This window comes from Macrotis lagotis, unplaced genomic scaffold (genome assembly GCF_037893015.1).
Source record: "Macrotis lagotis isolate mMagLag1 unplaced genomic scaffold, bilby.v1.9.chrom.fasta BILBYCTG032, whole genome shotgun sequence".
NCBI classification, from domain to species: Eukaryota; Metazoa; Chordata; class Mammalia; order Peramelemorphia; family Peramelidae; genus Macrotis; species Macrotis lagotis.
The window spans coordinates 171,596-195,749 of NW_027421939.1; the positions used below are offsets into that span (position 1 = coordinate 171,596).

Consider the following 24,154-nt stretch of genomic DNA (forward strand, 5'->3'; position numbering starts at 1 on the left):
TTCATAACAGCTCTAGCAAAAATAATTGCCCCCTCCCCTCAAATTCCAGGAGGCAAAAAGAGATTAAGAAAGCAATGTTTGAATTGGATTTAGATATTATGGACAAACAAGGTTCCTATTATGAATGTGAGGGGTAAAGTGGAAATTTTAAGCAAAGTTATACATACATATACATATATATGTATATAAAGCTATTGGTTTTGTTAATGCACACTTAACATTTGGGAAATGGTGCAGAAACAAAAATGGTTATATTTCACATCCTCCATAGGTGAAAAACACATTAAATATATACCTTTAAGATTAAATATAGAGATATGTATAATACACACCTGACTTCATGATTGAAAGAAGGTGATGGAATGGAAGGTTGGAGGGAAATTATGTCATGTGAAAATAAGCATATATTTGTGGATGAAGGCTGAAAAACTTTTATACCAGGAAATTGGGGTAAAAAAGTAAAATATCAATTGAAAAACTAAGTCAAAATGTTTACAGTTTTTGACGGTATTTTACAGAAATGGAATTAGGTAAGCTTATTCTTCAACTTGAGGGATACCAACTCCTCATAAATATGGAGTCAGTTTAGGAATTAGCCAGTACCATTTCCAAAGTTTTGACTGTGTAAGGCAATGAACTGATTGCCCCAAGGTATTCAATAACACTAGAAATGCTCAAACAAGTGCCAATCTGAATTGATAGAAATTGCAACACTGGGAATAATGCCCAGTGATGATATCCTGAATTATGACCAAACAATAACTTACCCTGTCCAGTAGCATCATGCTCAACTGAATGATGAGAATGAGACCCAGTAGAAATACTTGGAGTTGCAACATGTGTAACTTCTCTGGGTCCATTATTAATTAATGCATTTTCTTTATTTTCTTTGAATGTTCCTTCCTAAAAATAATGGACAAGAAATCTAAAGTATCCTCTGGAAAATGATGAATAAACTATAACTAATATAAATAATGCAATGGTATCCAAAGTATGTTAAATGTCAGATATCCTTACATCTAAAAACCAAATCATGCAGACCTTTAGATATTTCCCTTCAGTTAGTTGAGACATTTGATATATGGGAAAACTTTCCTCCATAAGAAAAAAATATTAGTTTTTATTATATACCAATAAATTTTACAATTTTCACTAGAACACCTTAAAATCCTAGCAAATGAAATAACTGATGGACTAAACAAAGCTTATCCTCAAATAACAATCCAACAGGGAAGGTAAGATACCCTCTAACTGGAGGTCAGAGACATGAACATCAAAACCTCCATTTGAGGAGTTTGACAAGCACAGATATCTCCTTATCTCTATTCTGACAAAACAGCTTTGGAATTTCTCTGACTTCTTCTCCAAGACCTAGATATCCAAGATGTCAACCTTGGCACTCCACCTAATCACTTCACACTGATCCCATTGCTAGAGGAAGGGCCATGAATTTACAATGACCCTTCATGAAGACCTCATTTCTCTCTGAGGCATCATTTCTTACCAATCTGACTAAACCAAAAAGCTGAAAAATAGAAGAAAATTCAAAATTCCTCTTAGGAATAAGAGCCAACCTGGAAAATAAATCAAGAGAAAAACATTTTTAAAAGAGTCTAGAGAATATCATACAGCAGCAAATTATCATGGAAAACTTCCCTAATAATATAGAATAAGATGAGAAATTAGTCCTTGAAAGAATCCATCAATCACCCCCCAGAAAGATATCCCAAAACTAAGAACCAAATTTCAGAATTCTCAGCTAAAAGACAAAATAATGCAAGTTATCTAAAAAAGAAGTAATTTAAAAACCAGGGAACCATCATCAGGATTACACAAGACTTACCAGCTTCAATATTAAAGGATTGGTGGGCCAGGAATATGATATTGCTGATGTCAGAGAAGCTCACATTATAATCAAGAATCAACTATCCTGCAAAATTCAGTATATTCTTTCAGGGGAAAAGATGGACTTTCAAATAAATAAAGAACATTCAAACTTACTTGATAAAAAGACCAGAATTGAAAAGAAAATTTGATCTTCCAACACAAGACTCAAGAGATGCATCAAAAGTTAAATGGGGTGAAATGTCAGGAAGACTAAACTGTCTGCATCCCTACATGAGAAAACAACTAATCTAACTCATGAAGATTGTATTTCTCTAAGTACAGTTGGAAGGATTATACTTAGAGAGTGTGGGTACATATCTGTCATGTGCTGAAACCCTTAGCTCTTGAGGCTTGTATTTATATTGGGACAGTTGGAGGGGTTGTTCCTGAAAAAAAGGGTATGAGTATATTGTGATTAGGAAATAAACATGCTTATGATTCTTGAGAACTAAACTACTATCAAGGCACTTGAAAAGAGTAAACTTTGATGAAGGTGTGGCTACCACCCAGCTATAGAACAATGAGGACATGGGAAAAGAAAAAGGATTAAGCTGGGATAAGAAGGTTGAGGCATTGCAGTATAAAAAACACCATACAAAGAGGTCCAAATGACAGGCTATAGTAAGAGGTATTGTGGGAGTGGGGGAGCACTGAGGAAATTTTACTCTCAACAGATTTGGCTCAAAGAGAGAAAAAGTTATATCTCCAACTGCATTTAGAAATTTATTATACCTTACAGAGTAGTGTGGGCGATGAGGGAGGGGGCAGAAAGGTGAAAAATGAAATTGGAGGTGGACTAACCAAAGGGAGGACTAATTGAGGGAAGGAGGCAGAAATGTAAAGCATAACACTAGTGAAGTGAATTAAGGGAAAAGAAGTGTGAAAAGTACAAACAGGGAAGATAGGATGCAGGGAAATATAGCATTAGTAGTAAGCATAACTGTGAATGTGAATGGAACGTTCTCTCCCATAAAACAGATATGAATAGAAGAGTGAATGATAAACCAGAATTCTAGAAGAGGAACCAAGATGGTGGCATGAAGCTAGGGAGTTGCCACAGCTTAATCCCGAAACAATTTTAAGTGAAGCTTCTAAATATATCCTGATGTGTCAGAACCCACCAAAAAAAAAAAAAAAAAAACAGTGTAACAAGTTCTCAACTCAAGATTCTTTGGAAAAAGTGATGGTATATCAATTCTATGGAATACTATTGTTCTTTAAGAAATATTGTTCTTAGGGGCGGCTAGGTGGCATAGTGGATAAAGCACCGGCCTTGGAGTCAGGAGTACCTGGGTTTAAATCTGGTCTCATACAATTAATAATTACCTAGCTGTGTGGCCTTGGGCAGCCACTTAACCACATTTGCATTGCAAAAACTAAAAAAAAGAAAAAGAAAAGAAAAGAAATAATGTTCTTTAAGAAAACCTTTGGATAGGCTTGGAAGATTGCCAGTCATGAGATATGACCCAGGTCCTCTGTCTCCAACTCTAAGAGCTTTTGCAATACACAGTTAAATACAAGGCTTACCATGAAATATGGAAAGTAACACAAAAATATCAGCAGAAAGTAAATTTTACACACATTGATTTCACCTAGGGTGTCAATTAAAAAACAAAAACTAGACTAAAACTAGAGGTGGGGACAGTTGTAAAAATTCTAACAAAAACTTCTTCCCTTTTAACTTATTTGTTATCTAAATGCTGTGAATTTATCTGGTGCTAAATACTAAGAATACTGTATAAAATTTTATTTGTTTATTTTTCTTGATGGTTATGTTTGCAATAAAGTTTTTTACAAAGCAAAGTACTGAAATTTAAGCTTAGAAAAAAAATTCAGAGAGAAACTTACCTTAGTATCAAACTTTAATTCTTCATCTGTGAGTGAACAGTGATCGTCAGGCCCAGAGTCAAAGAGTCTTTGAAACAGAAAACAAAAATAAGTTTAATTATTTTAAAATGTCTATTTCTAGAAGAGAACAATCAGAAAAGTTTTTTAGTTGTTGTCACCAAAGGATACAGAATAAAGGATTACTTAGCTAAACTAATTATACTCCAAGATTCAATTTAGCAGAGAAGAAAATATTATAGAGGCTATCAGTAGTTCTATCCTCCAGAATAATCATGCTTCCGATTTTTATACTCCTCTAAAGTTGACAAAGGAACACAATGAAACATGACAAATCACACAAGCCCTGGAAACTTGCATGTATTTGTAGCATGGCCATACTATCTGTGTCTTCCTTACCAGTTTCTGACAAATGTTTTCACAATGATTCATTTTCTCTGAAGTTACCTTCCACAGATTTCAACTCGAGTTGTGTTTATGGTTGTTCAGTCATTTCAGTTGTGTCTGACTCTTTGTGATCCTATGTGGTGTTTTCTTGGAAAAGTAATGAAATGATTTACCATTCTCTTCTCCAGCTTATATTACAGATGAGGGCTGGGCCAGAGGTAAGTGACTTGCCCAGAATAACAAGTTAGTAAGGGACTTGAGATTAAATTTGAACTCAGGAAGATGAGTCTTCCTGATTCAAAGCCCAGTGTTCTATCTGCTGTGTCTCCTTCCTGTTCTCTGTGAGTAGGTCAACTCATAATTACAGTTTCAGAACAAGTGCAAACATTCCAACATGTAATATAGTCAATGAAGAACCTGGTCATGTTAAATCTATCTCTATCCACCACTCTTTCAGTTTGATTCCATTTTCACCTACTCCTAACCTTTACATTGTCTTCTTCCTTATATCCTCCTCCATCTCTTCAAATCTTTCTCCATTGATTCACTTTCTCTTCCTCCTTTAAATGGAGTCTTCCTCCTCCAGGCAAAGTCACTTCAATTTCTAAAGACTTCCTGAATTTTTTTATATTTTTAACTATGAATCTCTGAGCTTTTTCAAAATTCTAAATAAGCTCATAGTTGTCTCCTTCTCCTGCTCCCTTTTTTTACAATCTTCTTTGCACAAAATTGAGAAGATAGACCCCAAATATTCAGCTTCTCTGGGCGAGATGTGTCTTCCCACCCACTTCCTGACACATTCATTCCTCTCCTTTACCTCTTGCAAGATTCTCTCTTTTTACTTTTTCAAAGACTGTGCATGATTTCTAAGAATATTTCATTCTACTTGATCATCTGGAGAGTAGAAAGGTTTTTCCTTCACCCTTTTTTATCTTCTATATTGACTGTCACTAGCAGCAACAAAAATGCAGAACAAATTCTGCAGGTGACTACAAAATAATCCGTGCTGTGTGAACATGAGCACCCTGCTGGTGGTCTTTACAGCTAATGCTTTGTGATATTTCTTTACCTCATTAGGAGCTCCAGAGAAATTAGTTTCTTTAAATAGCTTTGCCACCTCTTCTCAAGGTGTAATGTCAGCTTGCCTGGATGTTTCTAATTGCAAATTAGAATATTCAAGCCAACATATCATCGTAAAAAGTGGCTTATGCTATTATCCATGAGAGTTCCAAGCAGAAAGCCCTTACCAAAATTCTTTCAGGTTCTATTGCTTCTCTCCTCCTTGCTGAGAAATTTCCAATACTACTTTCTGTCTTGACTTAAGGGAACCTGTCCCCAAAGACTTAGGACCCCAATGTTGATAATGCCTTTACTTTAAATTCTGAGCACTTGGAACAGTCTCCACAATGATAAGACAAGACAGACTTGCACTACAGATATGCCTCAAAAGGCTTTTTTAGGAACTCATTCCTAGGAGCTCATACATTGTGTGCGCAGAGTAGCATGGAAGAATATAGCTTGTGCATTCTTCATTAATCTAATAAGTATTTATTTAAATTTATATTAGGAGATGGTGAATAGGGAGAGATCCAGGAGTAAAAAGTTACTGAATTCAAATTTTACCTTCGTAACATATTGATTTTGTGAAGTTAAGCAAGTCACCTCAAGTGTTCTAAGATAACTTTAATATACAACAGCTACTAATAAGTTTCGATATATACTAGATGTTTAATAAATCTAATTCGAGGCAAGATAATGAAGCAAAAACATGAGTTAATATGATGTTGTGGATGATTTCAATTGAAAATGAGCCATTTTTTTTGGAAAAGGAGAGTCTACTTTGCATATACTAATAAGGTATAAAGCCTACCTGATTATGGAGTTTTCTAGGAAAATTTCTTCCATTACTGTAGAAGGAAATAAAATACAATTAAAACCAACACAGATATTACTATTAAATGTATAATTTATGAGGCTTTGATCAAATTGTGTATTTTTGTTTGGGAAAATGACAAAAACCAATGGTACAAAAGAAATTATGCTATAGGCAAGAATTTTAAGCATCAGTACTCTGTGAACAGAAAAGAGGTCTTCTTAAAGTATCAGAAATCTCTCAGTGACTTCTTTACATTATCATGTTTCCTGTCAAAGAATAATATCACTAGCAGAAATCATTCTTTACAATAGCTACATTCTTTACATTAGCATGTTCTTGCCAAAGAATAACATCACTAGCAGAAATCATAAGCAGAAACCGACAAGGTGTAATAATAAACTATCTGTGTTTTTTGATGCAGGTAGATTGAAAAAATGCCATATCAATTTAACCTTTCTCCTCACACTCTTCACAGATGGAACATCTAGAGATTTAATACTGCCAAATTCAGTATGATATGGCATGACTTGTTTGGTTCATTTTGCAAATCAGGGCAGATCCAGAGACTGCTCTATGACATAACATATTTGTAACTCTTCTCCATGGGCAAGAGATCCAGAAACAATGCAAATTCTACAGACCTCTATTGTCCACAAAGTAAGACATTAGTTGCCAGAAGATGTTCTTTTTCTTTCTAAAATTTATTTTTTCTCACATTGTGACAATAATCCGGTTTTAAAAGTAAACATAATTCCTTTACATAATTGTAAAGTGAAAGGGTGAAAAAGTATACTTCAAGCTGTGTTCAGATACCATCAACACTGTCTCTGAGATGGGTGGCATTCTTTATCTTAAGTCCATTAGAGAACTGAATCAATATTTTTCCTATAGTTGCTATTCTTAACTGTATTTCTCCTCCATTCTATTTTTCCACACTCCCACTTATTCTATTCTCTCAGCTTTCACCCTGTCCCTCTTCAAGTGAACTTTATTTGACTACCCTCTCCCTCTCCCTTCCCTCTCTTCTATCCACCTACTCCCTCACCACCTCTCCATTCCCTTCCCCTTATCCCTTTCCTCTCCTATTTTTCTCTAGGGTAAGTTAGATTTCTATTCCCTATTGAGTGTGTATGTTATTATCCTCTGAGCCACTTCCAATGAAAATGAAGACTCACTCATTCCTTCTCAGCTTCCCCCCTTCCACCTCATTGCAAAAGATTTTTCTTGAATCTTTTATGTGAATATCTTAGCCCATTCTACATCAGCTTTCCCTTTCTCCCAGTATATTTGTCCACTGACTCCATCTTTATAATATATTATACCTTTATATACAGCTCCCTCCAGTGCCTTGTCTATAGATGCTTCTTCAAACTGTTCTAATAAATAAGAAGATTCATATGCGTTATCAGGATCTCATTCCATGCAGGAATACAAGCAGTTTAACATCATTAAGTCCCTCATAATTTGCCCTTCCCATGCACGCTCTCTGTTTCACCTGAGTACACTTCTTGAAGAACAAACGTTCTGTTCAACTCTGATCATTTCAACAGGAAAGTTTGAAAGTCCCCTAATTCATTGAATATCTTATCTTTTGCTCCAGAAAGAGAATGTTCAGTTTTGTCTGGGAGAGAATTTTGGTTGTAATGCAAACTTTTTTCCCTTTCAGAATGTCATTTTCCAAACCCTATGAACCCTTAATGTAGAAGCTGCTAAATCGCACATAATCATGATTGCACTGCCAATAATTTAATTGTTTGTTTCTGGCTACCTGCAATAATTTCTCTTTAAATTGGCAGTTCTTGAATATAGCTGTTTGATTCCTGGGAGTTTTTATTTTGGGATCTCTTTCACTAGGTGAGTGGTGGACTTCCTCAGTTTCTACTTTTACTCACTGTTTCTATTTTTTTTTTTATTTTATTTTTATCAGGTTTTTTTTGCAGGGCAAATGGGGTTAAGTGGCTTGCCCAAGGCCACACAGCTAGGTAATTATTAAGTGTCTGACACCGCATTTGAACCCAGGTACTCCTGACTCCAAGGCCGGTGCTTTATCCACTGCGCCACCTAGCCGCCCCTACCCTCTGTTTTCTTTAATATTAAAGGTGAATCCATGAAGTGTAAAACACAAAATGACAGTGACAACACAACATTATAAAGGTCGGTTGGTACTTACTACTCTGCATTGTACAGATGGAATTTGTCCCACAGATGGATTGAAAATTCTATGAGATTTGTTCCATCCATAATACTGCTTAAACCAAATTAACCAGAGGTTTATCAATTTTTTTGGTTTTTTCATAAAACCAACTTTTGGGTTTATTTATTAATTCAAATGTTTTTTGTTTTTGATTTTAATTCATTTCTCCTTTAATTTTTAGAATTTCTAATTTGGTATTTGGGGATTTTTAATTTGCTCTTTCTCTAATTTTTTAGTTGCATATTTAGTTCATTGATTTCCTCTTTCTCTAATTTATTCATGTAAGCATTTAAAGATATAATATATGCCCTGACAGCCACTTTGAATGAATTCCATAGGATTTGGTTATGTTATTTCATTATTGTCATTATCTAGGATAAAATGATTAATTAAAATGAGGTTATTCAACTTCCAATTAGTTCTGGGTCTATATCTCCTTGGCCCAATATTGCATATGACTTTTATTGCATTGTGATCTGAGAAAGATGTATTCACTATTTCTGCCTTTCTGCAGCTGATCATTAGGTATTTACATGCTATTAAATGATCAATTTTTCTATAAGTGCCATGTAATGCAGAGAAAAAGGTTTGTTCCTTTCTATCCTCATTCAATTTCCTCCATAAGTCTACCATATCTAGCTTTTCTAACAATCTATTTACCACCTTAACTTTTTTCTTGTTTATGATTCGATTCATCTAGATCTGGGAGTGGGAGGTTGAAGTCTCCCACTAGTAGAGTTTTGCTGTCTATCCCTTCTTGTAGTTCTTTCAGCTTCTCCTCTAAGAATTTGGATGTTATCCCATTGCATACATATATATACATATATATATATATATATATATATATATATATATATATATATATATATATATATATATATATTCGGTATTACAATCAATTTGATGTCTATGGTAGCTTTTAGGAGAATATCATTTCCTTTTGTATCTCTTTTAACGCTATCCATTTTTGCAGCTGCTTTGTCTGAGATAAGGATTGCTACCCCTGCATTTTCACTTCAGCTAAAGCAAAATATATACTGCTCCAACTTTTTACCTTTATTCTATATGTATCTCTCTGCTTCATATGAGTTTCTTGTAAGCAGCAAATTGTAGGATTCAGGTTTGTATTTCACTCTGCTATCCATTTACATTTTAAGGGAGAGTTCATCCCATTCACATTCAAAGTTATAATTACTAACTCTATATTGCAGTCCTTGGTATCTTCCTTCTGTTTGTATTTTTCCTCTTTATTCATATTCCCCAGTGTTTTGTTTCTGAATACCAGCAACCTTTAGTGTGTTTGTCCTCTTATATCAGCCCCCTCCCCTTTCTTTCACCTTTCCCTTTTCCCCTTCTTCCCTTGCTTCTGTTAGTTCCCCTTTTTCTTGCCCTCCCTGTTTTCAGCCTTGCCCTGAACAGAGTGTGAAAGTGGTGGCCACGTAGGCTCAATTCTAATTAGAATTTGAGGACTCAGATTTGATAGCAGTTTTATATTTTTTCATAGACCTATTTTAGGTCCATGTGATAATAAGCAGTTCAAAGATTCTTCCAAAAGCAAATAAGGATCACAAACTTTTTTCATCACAAAAGACAGACAAATTTTTATAGGCCTGAAAACTCCTGGTAAGAGGATAGCATTGGTAGAGAATGGGCATGGTGTGAGGGTGTTGGGGCTGACAAAAAGAATAAGACTTTGACATATTTTACTGGAAAATAATTCAATTGCATTAAGTCATGCCTAAGATGGGACCACAGCATAACTTTTAGATTTTTAATAAATAGATTGAATTTTTTTTAAAATAAAATTTAGATTTTACTTTATCTATATATAAGTGAAAATTTATTAGAATCTCTTAGGTTAAGATCAGGGGCAGGGACCATCCCACCTAGAGGTAATATTTGTATGACATTGCTAAAGCAACCATATGTCAGACTTGAAATTGAAATCTAGCCAATCTCTGGTGTTATTAATATAAATGTTTGATCAAATACACTGCTGAAATACTCAAATGATCCTTGGCAGAAAGAAGCTTCCCCATCCTGATCTCGCAAGAAAAAAACTGACAAATATGAGGATTAATTGGAAAGCAAAATGAATAAAAAAAAAAAAAACAAGACAACTAGCCTGCTTTTACTGTAAATGATAATATATCTCTTTCTCCTGGAAGTATTTTTATTTAAAACAGGCTGGAGAGTTTCAATTCCTCTGCAATAGAGTGAAGTATTACTTATGACCTAAAGTATTTACAAATTATGGACTAAAATTCTGCATGCACTTTGGAAACCAAGTCATAAGAGGGTTTGAAATGACAAGATGCATAATTAAAGGAGAATCTGTCGTATTATAGACTAAATATTTCTGGGACATTTTTTGAGGGAGATGGACAATAATAGTTGACAAATACCACTGTGGCTGACTAGTCATATTATTCATGATATGAATAAAAAAATGTAATTCAAATCAACAATATTAAAAATGAATAAAGGGCAGCTAGGTGGCCCAGTGGATACAGGAATGGCCCTGGAGTTAGGTGGACCTGAGTTCAAATCTGCCCTCAGACACTTAATAATTACCTAGCTTCTGTAATCTTAGACAAGGCACTTAAACCCATTACATTGCAAAAAACAAAAACAAAAAAATGAATAAACACAAACATATTTAAAACAGATGAAATTTCAGAGGACATTCCAAATCTTTCACTTTATATTTATACACTGAAACAAAAGGAAATTGGGATTCAAAGAGATAAAAGAGCTAGTCAGTGACAAAGTGGCCTATGCTACGGCACTGTGCCAGATGAGGAGGATATATTTTACTTATTTGCATTTGTCAATCAGTGGATCATTGTGCAAGATGAAATAAAATTAAAATTTTGGTTGCACAAAATGTAAACTGAGTATCAGTTTTCAGAGAACAGGAAGAAAAAGATATTTGGAATACAATGTTATGGATAAAGTGTGGATTTTCTACCATAACTTTGAATTGAAATGTCAAAATAATCAATAGAAATAATGAGGGAGTGATTAATCCAGGAACATAATAATTTGTCAACGTACAAGAAAATTAATAATGTTTTGGTTTTTAACAAAGTTGATGTTATTCACAATTACTGTATACAAAAAAATGCAAGAAATAATGGCAAGAAAGTAATATGCTTTTTCAGGGAAGTGAAAATGACAGCTATGGCCCAGCATCAGTGTTCTCACACACTCATTCTTGATGATACGAGTCTGGTTCTCTTTGACAAATGTTTTATATGAAAATTTATATACAAAGGGTTCACTATTAATAAAACTCAAGGGGCAAAAAGGTTCTTACTTTAAACTGCTCTAGGTTTTGACCCGAAACAATGAAGAATTGAAGTTTATGGTAATAGTTTACAAATCAAATTCAAAAGAACTAAGAGATCAGCTGTTTTGCATTCTAATAAGGGGTTAAGTGATAACATTATTGAGACACTTAGCTATCAAATAATAAATTTTACCAATTTTTTGATGAATAGAAAAGGAAGTGGAATGAATAAATGTCTTATGGTGTAAGATAAGTATTTGAAGGAATATTTACTTTAAAATAACAAGTCATTATAATGAAATTTTCTCCTCATTCATAAGCCCAGTTCTTTTAGCCTTTTAAAATTCTAACACTAACAAATTTATGAATAAACTAGGATTACATCTTGAATACAAAATGCTATTATCTTTACTATACATTTCTTAAGTTCAATGCCTACCTTATGATATCTTCCTTGAACATATTGATGAATAGTTTGATTTATATTTAATTCAGTGTTCTAGATAGAGACTTGAGAGACACTCTGGCTTTATTGAGATTACTTGAATATCCGTATCAATCTTGGATTAGAGATTTTAAAAGCATTGCTTAAAATTTTCAAATGGGGCTAATATGATAAAATATATAAAGACATTTTTGTCTTTAAATGCTTATCATAACAATTTCATGTTATGTAGCTAAAGATACACTATTTTACTAATGAATAAAAGGAAGGAAAGAGATTTAGTTATATAGCTAGTCACTCATCTAGCTATAGTTATTTAAAATATGTTAATGGAAAAGGACATTTCTAGGCAGTAGTGAGATATACCAATAGCAGAAAAAACAGTAATTAATTTGAAGGATATCTCATTTCTTCTAAGAAAGGGGTTACAAAGCTCATCTCTGTCTGATACATAAAGTAATATACAGTAGTTAAAAGTCCATGATAACTCAATCTTCAACGCTTTCTGCTCCTCATGTCATCATCATTTAAAATGTGAGCAACCAGAATACTTGTATGATCTTTGCCACAAGTTCATGGCAGAATTCATTTGAAAAAATGCTTCTTAAAACGTGATGTGAATTTATTATTACAAGCCCAGGTCATTAAGATTCTAAATGGTCCAGCTAGAAAGACTGAATGTTTCGCGCAAAGTCAAAAAAGGATCTCTTCTAAAGTTTAAAACTCCCTGAATGAGGAGGTTATAAAATTTTCCTAGGGTCATGTTGGAGGGGGGCACATATGGCAATATCTACCAAAAGTCTCCCATTGCCTTTCAAACCTCTATTTCCTGGTCTCCCTAATTCTTGAGGCTTTTTTATATGCCTTACGATCTATGAAGGGAAAGCTATAGGAACATTTTAACATTTTGGAAACACTTGATATTTCCATAGCTTGAATAAATGATTTACATGGTTTCCAAAATGTATGAGGGCTCTGCTGTCCTTCTATTTTGCTTTTTTTTTGTCTTCTTTCTGTTCCTATATTAGACCAATCCATTTGTCCATGTGTGTGCCTCTGTGTGTCTATGTCTGTGTGCACATGCTACTGCCATTGAAGGCCCTTGTAGGTTTTATTTATTGATTTTCCCCATATTTAAGAATCAGAAATAAGTCATATTAATATATTGCATTTAAAATTTCTAGTTTTCATGTAATTTGGTCAAATTATTTAGAATAATACAGAAATCTGAACATTGTTATTGTAGTTTACATAAAGAAATGTTTGACTAAAGCAGATAATAAAACAAAATGTCTCGTGAGGTTTTAGTAAATATTTCAAAATAATGAAACTACAAGGATAATTAAGTAACTATCCAAAATAAACAATTTTCCATTTAAAATATAAAATGGAAATAAAAGAATGATTATATATGAATTTTAAAGGTGTTTCTTCAGTTTTTTAAAATCATTTCTTTGGGGGCGGCTAGGTGGCACACTTGATAAAGCACCGGCCCTGGAGTCAGGAGTACCCGGGTTCAAATCTGGTCTCAGATACTTAATAATTACCTAGCTGTGTGGCCTTGGGCAAGCCACTTATCCCCATTTGCCTTGCAAAAACCTAAAAAAAATCATTTCTTTGGAATTGTCAAGCCTACCTCCTTTGTTCACGTCAGGTCCACCCAAAGTAGAATCCAAAGTCCTGTTTGACTGCATACGTCTCTCCTGTTGTACACACAGCTCAGCCAGGTCATGATAACTATGTATAAAATGAAATAGGGAACATAGTAAGACTACATTAACTAAGATAAAATTATATGCATCAAGTCATTGTGCATCTCAAACCTTAAATAATTACACCATCAAAAGTATTTTTTTGCTTGATAAAGACTGTAGATATTTTTAGATCTAGGTTATTCAATCTAGAAGTTAATACACTCTTCTTTAAAGGCACATAATAGAACTGTAGGTTTAGAGGTGAAAAGGTCTATAAAATTATCAGTATCTTTATTTTATAGATTAAATAACTGAATCCTAGACAAGGTAACATTTGTCTAAAAGTCAGACATATAGTAAGAGGCAGGACCTCTCTTTAGGTCCCCTGAAAATCTGTTCAAATAGCAATGTTGAATATTAATATTTTTTGTATTATTATTTTTATTTAGTACTCATCTGAAGCCATTAAAGACATAATATGAATTTTCCCTAAAACTAACTTTAGTTCTATCATAATTGAGGGTGACAGCAAAGGTTAAAAAACAAACAAACAGGGGAGCTACGTGCTTCAATGGATAACTGGCCTTAGAGTCAGAAGGCCCTGAATTCAAATATGGTATTAGACACTTAATAATAATGACCTAGTTGTGTAACCCTTCTCAAGTCACTAAATCCCATTGCCTTTCAAAACGTCCCCCTCCAAAACTACTGCCTCATTAAATCAGACATTATAATTAAATTACAGAACTTTTCTGAAGATCAAATGAAAACATGAAAGTAAAATACCTCAATCTTTAAAAAAAAAAATTAAAACATTAGCCACAATTATCATTGGTAATACCTATGGGAATGCTGATCTCAGAATATCCTTACATTCTATTGAACTTGGATGAACTAACTTTTCTATTTGCCCAATTTCTTCTTAGTGCCCTTACAGATGCTTGCCTGAATGTTGCCATATTTTATAACTTTGAAAGCCCAGCTCAGTCTTGATTACATGGAGGAAAAATTCTTTTAATTTCATTTCTAGAATGATAATTAGAATTCTTAAGTAAGGACTTACGCCATTATGCTACTGGCACTAGCATATTTCTCAGCTCTACATCCATGTTTATCTTGGCAAGAGAGAGTAACATCATATTTCAAAAGAACACTGAGCATGCCTGCTAACCTTTGAGTGCAATCATCAGGGCTGTTCTAGAATAACAAAGAAACAATTCACAATGAAGAATCCAAATAAATAACTTAATCAGATATTTCTGATACATTTTGATACATTCAGTACATTTCAATACATTTCTTTTGTATTACTATGCATATAGAGGTACACACATTTACTGATTGATATGAGTACTTTTATTACTCACATGCAGCATTACTAAATGGCAATTAAGACCAAAATTATCAGAAAAGTTTTGTGGTTTTTTTGGTCCCCTTAGAGTTTAGGTTGGGACTATCAAAGATTTTACAATAGACAAGACTATGTTAAAGCCACCAGTGTGTGACAATCAAGGACTTTCACCTAGGGACTTCACACAGCTAGGGATGTCACACTAGCTCTCTAGTTTTCAAAGTAAAATAGAGGCTCTTTGAAAATTATTAGATTAAAAATTCTTGGCAAGTTATTCCACTAAATTTCTATTGCAATGCCCTAATCGTAATGTAGATGGCAAAAAGCTGTTATATTTCTTAACAAACAAGAGCATAGAAATGAACTCTGTTATTTAAGGACAAGCCTATGGAAATCAAGAAATGTTCATCAAGAGAAAGCTAGCACCAGTGAGGAAGGTCCATTGAATCATGAAGACTGCTCACATTAATGAAAACAGATCTTCTGAAGCACTGATTTTGTCATATGTGAATGATTTGCAGGCTTTTTTGCCTTAGGCAATATTTCAGCCATATCAGGAAGGTCATGTGCGGGCTTGCTGTGCCTTGACTACTTAGTGATAACTGATACAACTGCCTGGAACTATTAAAAGGTGAGAACTCACTATCTGAGAAAACTGCTAGGAAAACTGAATAAACAACAGGACACAAAGTATAGAGAAATATGTTTCACTTTCTGGACCAAGATAAGGTCAAAATGGGTGCATGATTTTCATGTACAAAGTGGTCATAAGTAGATTAGAAGAGCAAAGAATAGTTTACCTATCAGATGTATGGAGAAGGAAAGAATTCATTTCCAAACAGGACATAGAGAGCATTGCCAAAAGTAGAATACGTCATTTTGATTATATTCATTTAAAAAATCTTTGCAAAACAAAATCAATGCAAAATCAAGTTTAGTAGGAAAGCAGAAAGTTGGGAAACAATCTCGACAACAAGGTTCTCTGATAAAGGTCTCAATCATGTACCCATTTCGATCTTACTTTGGTGGAGGATGTGAGATGCTGTTTGCATCAACACAAAAAAGGGGTAGAATATAGCTTGTATTGAAAATAAAAACCAGAGAGTACTGCATTAAAAGCACTAGTAGAAGATTTCAGTGTGTTTCCTGGATTCTCAATGAAGAATTTATGGAATGATAAGGACAAAAATCATACTGGATGAGAAGGTATGGAAGGAATAAAATCTGAACCAGTGGCAGGAATATCCACAATGACATCAAGTACTTCATCGTATTATTCCTATATTTATTTGTATTCATCAATGGGAGAATTTTTAAGGGAAAATAAAGGAGCAGAGAACACATAATACAATTCTCATTAAAAGAACATATAACACAATTGTCATTAAGATTATTTAATAAAGAGAATCCACTAAACCACAAGAGTACAAATATTTCTCTGGGATAATATTACTCATTTAAAATCCAATAAAGAAAACTCGATTAGTCATCACCCATAAATGATCACCGGCATATCCCACATGAAGAGCTTCCTTGGTTGTAGAGTCATAAATAATAGTTATTTTTATAGTTGATGTTTGAAAACATTTTCACCCTTTCCTGAGTATTACATGATTTATGTTGTTCTTATTCCTCTAAAACAAATTCTTTAAATTTCAGGTTTTAAATATTGTACCTTTGATTCCTATCCATGGCATTCACATTTGCTCCCTTCTTTAGGAAAAATTCTACCATGCCTTTGTTTTGTTCTGCAATTGCAAGCAGAAGCGGTGTATGTCCATCCTGCAAAATCATATTAAAGATAGTTATAGTATGTAAGTATTCTATATATGCTTCAACATCTTGTGAACTTGCTAATGGAATGTATAATATAATGAAACTGGAGTGAGAAGACCAGGGAAGCCCTCTTTCATTTAAATCCAATCCACTTGCAAGTCATGGCATCACCTCCCTGATGTCATGGTCTATTTGAAGAGTGAAGGTCAAAGAACAGCAACTGCAGCAACCGTGTGATCATAAGCAAATTATGTCACCTCTCTGGACCTTAGTTTCCTCATATATAAAATGACTGAATGAAACTAGATAGCCCCTGGCATTCCTTCCAACTATTAATCTGTGGTCAGGAGATAGAAACCCAGTATCTGTAAGAGACTATTTCTTTGAGACTTTTTTTTTTCCATTATGCTGTTTCTACTAATCAACTAACATTGTGATATCATAAATAAAGCTCTGTATGTAGAAAAGCATTGCAGGGAAATATCTGGGGGAACTATTGCATTTGGGGAAGCAGAGACTTAATATTTTATGTAGAGAAAATTCTGTAGAGACAGTTATGATGAAATGTGTAGAGTTAGCTTCAAAATCAGTAAGACGTAGCTTCAAGGCCCTAAAGTATTAAACACATACTAGCTGGGGGACCCTGAGAAGTCACTTAACATTTCAGTATTTCAGGCATCCCTAAGACAGGGTTTCATTCTTTGATTTCCCTAATTACACGTGCAAATTAATTTCAATATACAAATTTTAGGAGATTTTAAGTTCACATTATTCTATCTCCCAGCCTTTGCCCATCCACCCCAAGGAAGCAAGCATTCTGAAATAGAGTATCCGTGTACAATCTTGTTAAATCCATTTCCATATTAATCATGATGTTGAAAAAAAGAATCAGAAAGGAAAGCACCATGAGGAAAAAAACCAAAAAGTTCATTTCAGAAAGTTAAAATAACATGCTGTGGTCTGCAATCACACTACATAATTCTCTGGATGTGGATGGCAATTTTCCATCACAAGACAGGAAAAAGTTCTTAACTTTTTTGTGTCCAGAATATTGGTTTTGTTTGCCTGTAATAAATATACATATATAGGAATATAGGAATATATATATATTGCATTCTGTAATGCAATGCTATAATGTAAACAATGTTAATTATATTGAAATAACTAAAAAGTTATTGTTTTTTAGAAACTTAGCGGTTTCCAGGTTTGTAATTCCTACTCTTCTGTTATTGCCCACAATTATACAATATTGTACTAGAAATGCTAGACTTAGGGGCAGCTAGGTGGTGCAGTGCATAGAGTACCAACTCAAGAGTCAGAAGGACGTGAGTTCAAATCTGCATTCAAATAGTTAATACTTACTTAGCTACATGACCTTGAACAAATCCCTTAACTCCATGGTCTTGCAAACCCCACCTCCTCCCCCCCCAAAAAAAAGAAAAAAGAAAGAAATGTTAGATTTAGCAAGAAGATAAGAAAAACAATTAAAGGAATTAAAATAGGTCATGAGGAAACAGAAAGAACTCTCATTTTTTGCAGAGATGGTATACTTAGAGCATCCTAGAAAATAATCTGAAAACCACTTGAAACAATTAGCAACTTGAGGAAAAGTTGCATAATTATAAAATACACCCACATAAATTATCAGTATTTCTATACATTATCAACAGATTCCCGATACTAAGAGATTCAAAAAGAAATTCAACTTAATGTAACTGTATGAAACAAAAAAATAAAACTTGGAAATCTACTTTCCAAAACAAATCCAAAAACAGTGCAAACACAATTACAAAATACTTTACACGCAAATAAAATCAGATTTAAACAACTGGGAAAAGGTCAATTGTTCACTGGTAAGGCAAGCTAATAATAATAAAAATCATAATGCTACCTAAATTAAATTACTTATTCAGGGCCATATCAACCAGAATACCAAAAAATATATTATAGAACTAGAAAAAATAGAAACAAAATCTATCTAAAGGTGAAGAATATCAAGGGAATAAATGAAAAAGATCAAATGAATATCTAAATCTAAGACTATATTATATAGTTTACATATATATATTATATGTAAAATTAGTTTTAAATCAACTGTATTATAAAGGTGTAATCATCAAAACTGTTTGGTACTGACCAAGAAATAGAGACGTGGATCAGTGGAACGGATTGGGTACAAAAGAAACATTAGCAGATGACTACAGTAATCATCTACAGCTTGATAAACACAAAAACTCCAGCATCTGGGCTACGAACCCCTGGTCTGGCAAAAACTATTGCGGAAAATGAGAAAAGAGTATGTCAGAAAAATAGGCTTAGAACAGCATCTCACATCCTCTACCAAGGATTACCTTACCAAGGTAAGGTCAAAATGGGTCCAGGATTGAGACATAAAGAGTGATGTCATAAGCAAATTAGGAGAGCAAGAAAGAGTTTGTATTTTCTGTGAGATTTATGGAGAGGAAAAGAGTTTATGACCAAACAACATATAGAGCACCAAATAAAATGCAAAATGGATAATTTTGATTACATTAAATTAAAAATTTGATGTACAGATAAAACCAATACAACTAAGATGAGAAGGAATGCACCAAGGTAGGAAACAATTCTCACAGTTAGTACTTGTGATAAAAGACTCATTTCGAAAATATATGGAGAACTTAGTCAAATTTATAAGAAAATAAGAGTCATTCCCCAGTTAATAGGGGACAAAGTTTTTAGTTGAAGAAATTAAATCTATATATGGCTATATGAAAAAAAATGCTCTAAATCATCGTTGATTAGAGAAATGTAAATTAAAACAACTCTGAGATAACCATATCTCAGATTGGGCAATATGACAGTAAATAAAAATGATGTTAGAGGGAATATGAGAAAACTGGGACAGCAATACACAGTGTTGGTAAAGATGTACACCGATCCAACCCTTCTCCAGAACAATTTAGAACTAGTTCCAAAAAGCTATGAAACTGTGCATACTCTCTGATGCAGAAATACATCTACCGGGTCTGATCCTAGAGATCTTAAAAAAAGGGGGGGGGGGACTGACATGTTCAAAAATATTTATAGTAACTCTCTTTGTAGAAGCCAAGAATTGGAAATTGAGGGGATGTTCATCAATAGGGGATAGCTAAATAAATTGTGGTATATGAATGTAACAGAATACAATTTTTCGAAAAAATCATGGGCAGATGTATTTCAGAAAAACTGAGAAAAACGTAGTGAAATGATGTGCAGACAAGTAAGTGGAACGAGTAGAACCTTGTACAATAAAAGCAACGTTGATGATGCCAGAATTAGCTCTCAGTTACACAATGATCAAAGATGATTCTAAAAGACCTGTGATGGAAAATGCCATTTACATTTAGAGAAAGAATTATGGAGTCCAAAGGGCAGGTAGGTGGCACAGTGGATAGAACACTGGCCTTGGGAGTCAGGAGGACATGAGTTTGAATCTAACCTCAGTCACTTGATTCTTATTAGCTGTATGACCTTGAGTATGGCATTTCACCCTGATTGCTTTGCATCCAGGGCCATCTTCAGTGGTCCCAATTTCTATCTGACCCTGGATCCTGGCTCTGGAGGAGAAACTGAGGCTGGGGACATTGCACAATTCTCTCCCCCCTAGCCCAAATGCAATTCATGTCCTTGTTATGGCATCATCTCCCCAATGTCATGTTATTTTTTGAGAATGAATATTATTATGGAGTCGGAATGCAGCTGAAAAAAATGTTATTTTCACATTTTTCATTAATTTTTCTTTTTTTCATTTTCATGTTTTGTTTCCCTTTTTATCCTGATTCAGCTTTCAGAATATGACTAATATGAAAAGGTATTTAACATGATTATAACCAAATTACTTGCTGTCATAGAGAGGTAGAAAAATGTGGGTGGAAATGAATGCTGATGACTATCTGTACAAGGAACTGGAAAAAACTTAAATTTACATTTAAAAACTGAAGAATCAGAAGACCCTAAAACTCATATCTTAATATAAAGAATTCTCTGCCATAATGTTAAATCAAAGAAAAGGCACTAGTCTAAAATCTAAAATCTCCTTCCCTGTTCCCTGAAAATTCCAAAAGCCAATGAGCTTTGACTACATATTTAGCTTGTTATTTGCAATAAAGACATACTTCCATGAATTGATGAATTATAAAATATGTGAATTATACATTTTAGCTCATAAAATACTTTATCATACAAAAGATGGTCTTCTACCCTGTTTTTTGCCTCAATGTCAGATTTATGTTGAAGCAGCTCGGTAACTATGGCTGTGTTCTGACCAGAGGCAGCATAGTGAAGGGCAGTGTTGTTGAAGGCATCTGCAAGATGAGGGTCTGCACCATGTTTAAGTAGGATAGATGTACATTCCTCCTGCTGACCCTGTACTGCCTGTCACAAAAATAAAGAGAAAGAGATAATAAATCCTCTAATAAGTAATATTGAGTATATTTAAATAAGGTCTTAAAGTTTATTATCTTAATCAAAAAGAGAAATCAAAAATGTATTTCACTGACCAGCACTTAAGTAGTGCATACCTTAATTAAAGGTGTTTGATTTTCAAAGTCACCTAAGTTCAGTTGGCATTTTCTCTCTACTAGGAGAGACACAACATCTGGATAACCATAAGCACAAGCCAAATGTAGAGGTGTCCTATGGAAACAAGAGAGTGAGAGTGATGTGATTATTTGACAATGTCCTACCAACTCTACAAGTAGTATCTCATTTGATCTTTATAATAACCCTGGGAAATATTATTATGCACATTCATAGATAGGGAAACTCAGATCATAGAGGTTAAGTAACTTCTCAGGGGCATACAACTAGAAAGCTTCTGAGCTGAAATTGGAATGCAGGTCTTCCAGACCTTCCACTTCCAGTACTCCATCCACGTCCAGTACTCCATCCACAGTTGAAAAATATTTTTCACAAGACATCATTGTCTTAAATTGATAATTAGACAAAATAGACGATTATTTTTGACTCTTGATATTTAAAAACAAAAAAAGTTTTAGTAGAAAAGGGGGGTAGAGGAAATGAAGTCTTTTATTATGAAAGAGAACTTTAAAAAAATTTTGAGATTTGGTCATTCAAATTACACTAATTTTCTTTCTTAATCCAGATTAATCCAATGCTTACCTGCTATAATTAGTGTAGGAGTTTTTATTCATCAAAGGAACAAGAAAACCAAAAGAGAGCCATGGAAAAAGACCAAGGGGTTAGAGAAACATTCTTTGAAAGGAGTTGACAAAGAGAGGAAAAATAATTTTTAAAAATGTGTTGATGGAGAGCTCTGTCCTCTTCCTCTGGAACAGGACTCTGGGGCTCTGAACACATTCAGATCCTGATCCCAGTCTAGGACCCCCCACCTCATCCCCGTGGCAGAGGGGGGCGCTTATGGTCATTCACAGACCAGGAGAAAGGACAGAGCCTCACACACTAAGATTCTTCTGGGAGTGTCCCAAAAGCTCAGGAAGCACCCCCAAGCCAGGCCCAGGCAAGGAAGATGAGCAAGCAAAGAAACAAGTGGAAGACCATTGAGAAATATTTTGCAAATGAGCACAAGGAGGATCAAAATACTCAGTCTGAAGATGAGGAAGCACAAGCCCCTGCATCTAAAGACTGCAAGGAAAACAGAAATTGGGCTCAGGATATGACAGAGTTCAAAAAAGACTTTGAAAATCATATGAGGGAGTTGGAAGAGAAACTGGGAAAAGAAAGGAGAGAGATGCAGGAAAAACATGAAAATGAAGTCAGCAGCTTAGTCAAGGAAATCCAAAAAAATGCTGAAGAAAATAGCATGTTAAAAACCAGCTTAGGTCAAATGGATAAAACAGTTCAAAAAGTTATTGAGGAGAAGAATGCCTTAAAAAGCAAAATTGGACAGATGGAAAAAGAGATAAGAAAACTCTCTGAGGAGAACAAATCCTTCAGACAAAGAATAGAATTCACGGAGATTGATGAATTTACCAGAAAACAGGAATCAATATTTCAAAACCAAAAAAATGAAAAATTAGAAGAAAATGTGAAATATCTCATTGAAAAAACAACTGATATGGAAAAAAGACTTAGGAAAGATAATTTAAATAATATTGGAATACCTGAAAGTCATGATCAGGAAAAGTGCCTAGACATCATTTTCAAAGAATTACTACATACAGGGAAATTGCCCTGATATTTTAGAAGCAGAGGGCAAAATAGAAATGGAGAGAATCAACCGATCCCCCCAAGAAAGAGATCCCAAAAAACCAACCCCTAGGAATATTATAGCCAAGCTCCAGAACTCCCAAGTCAAAGAGAAAATATTACAAGCAGCCAGAAGGACACAGTTCAAATATCATGGAGCTGCAGTCAGGATCACACAGGACTTAGCAGCAACTACATTGGAAGCTCATAGGGCTTGGAATACAATATACCAGAAGGCAAAAGAGCTTACAATGCAGCCAAGAATGAACTACCCAGCAAGGCTGAATGTCCTCTTCCAAGGAAAATGATAGAATTTCAATGAACCAGGGGAATTTCAAAGGTTCCTTTTGGAATGGCCAGAGGTGAACAGAAGGTTTGATCTTCAGATATGGGACTCAGGTGAAGCATGGAGATTGGAGGAGAGGGGGAAAATATGTGGGACTTAATGATGATGAACTGCATGTATTCCTGCATAGAAAAATGACACTGATAAAACTCATATGAACCTTCTCAGTTAATAGAGCAGGTAGAGGGAGTTTTTATAGTTGAAGCACAGGAGAAAGCTGAATTTGAAGATAAAATATGGTGTAAAAATGGAGTCAATAGAAAAAAAGGGAAATGCAATGGGAGAAAGAAAAAGGAGAATGGGAATAGGCCAAGATATTTCATATAATAAGATTTTTTTATTACAATGAGCTGTTGCAATGATATGGAAGGGGAGAAGCAAGGGGGAATGAGGGAACCTTTTCTCTCATCAGAGGTGACTAGGAGAAGAAACAGCATATATACTCAATGGGGTATAAGCATCTGGAGTAAGAAGGAGGGGGGAGCAGGGGGAAGGGGTGTGGATGTGCATAAAGGAGGAGAGGATGGACCATGGGGGTAGAGTGGTCAGATATAACACATTTTCTTTTTTAGTTCTTGCAAGGGGCTGGGATTGGAAGGCCTGTCGAAGACCATAGGGCCAGTTGGATTCTGGGCCTAAGGGGTGGTATGGGGGCTCAGTGCTTCTTGGCCCCAGGACCGGGGATCTGGCTGCGGCACCAGTCAGCAACCCTACAGCAGAGTCAGAGTGAAAGGAGAGAGAAAATATAGTACATGGTTGCGGAGAAATAAGAAAGGAGGGAGTTGCGATCAGCAATGGCAACGTTGGAAAAATATGGAAGCAACTTTTGTGATGGACTTACCATAAAGAATGCCATCCAGCCATGACAGAGG

At 34.6% G+C, this 24,154-nt stretch overlaps 1 protein-coding gene across 1 annotated transcript in view; it reads right to left on the reverse strand.

Annotated features, from left to right (window-relative positions):
- The window catches only part of LOC141504031 (uncharacterized), an 89,168-nt gene that overhangs the window by 62,285 nt on the left and 2,729 nt on the right, over positions 1 to 24,154 (reverse strand). The window contains 10 exon segments of the mRNA XM_074208868.1: positions 768 to 903; positions 3,736 to 3,802; positions 5,990 to 6,026; positions 7,318 to 7,371; positions 13,563 to 13,663; positions 14,684 to 14,789; positions 14,792 to 14,817; positions 16,647 to 16,753; positions 20,969 to 21,142; positions 21,289 to 21,403. Coding sequence (XP_074064969.1) covers positions 768 to 903; positions 3,736 to 3,802; positions 5,990 to 6,026; positions 7,318 to 7,371; positions 13,563 to 13,663; positions 14,684 to 14,789; positions 14,792 to 14,817; positions 16,647 to 16,753; positions 20,969 to 21,142; positions 21,289 to 21,403 — 923 coding nt within the window.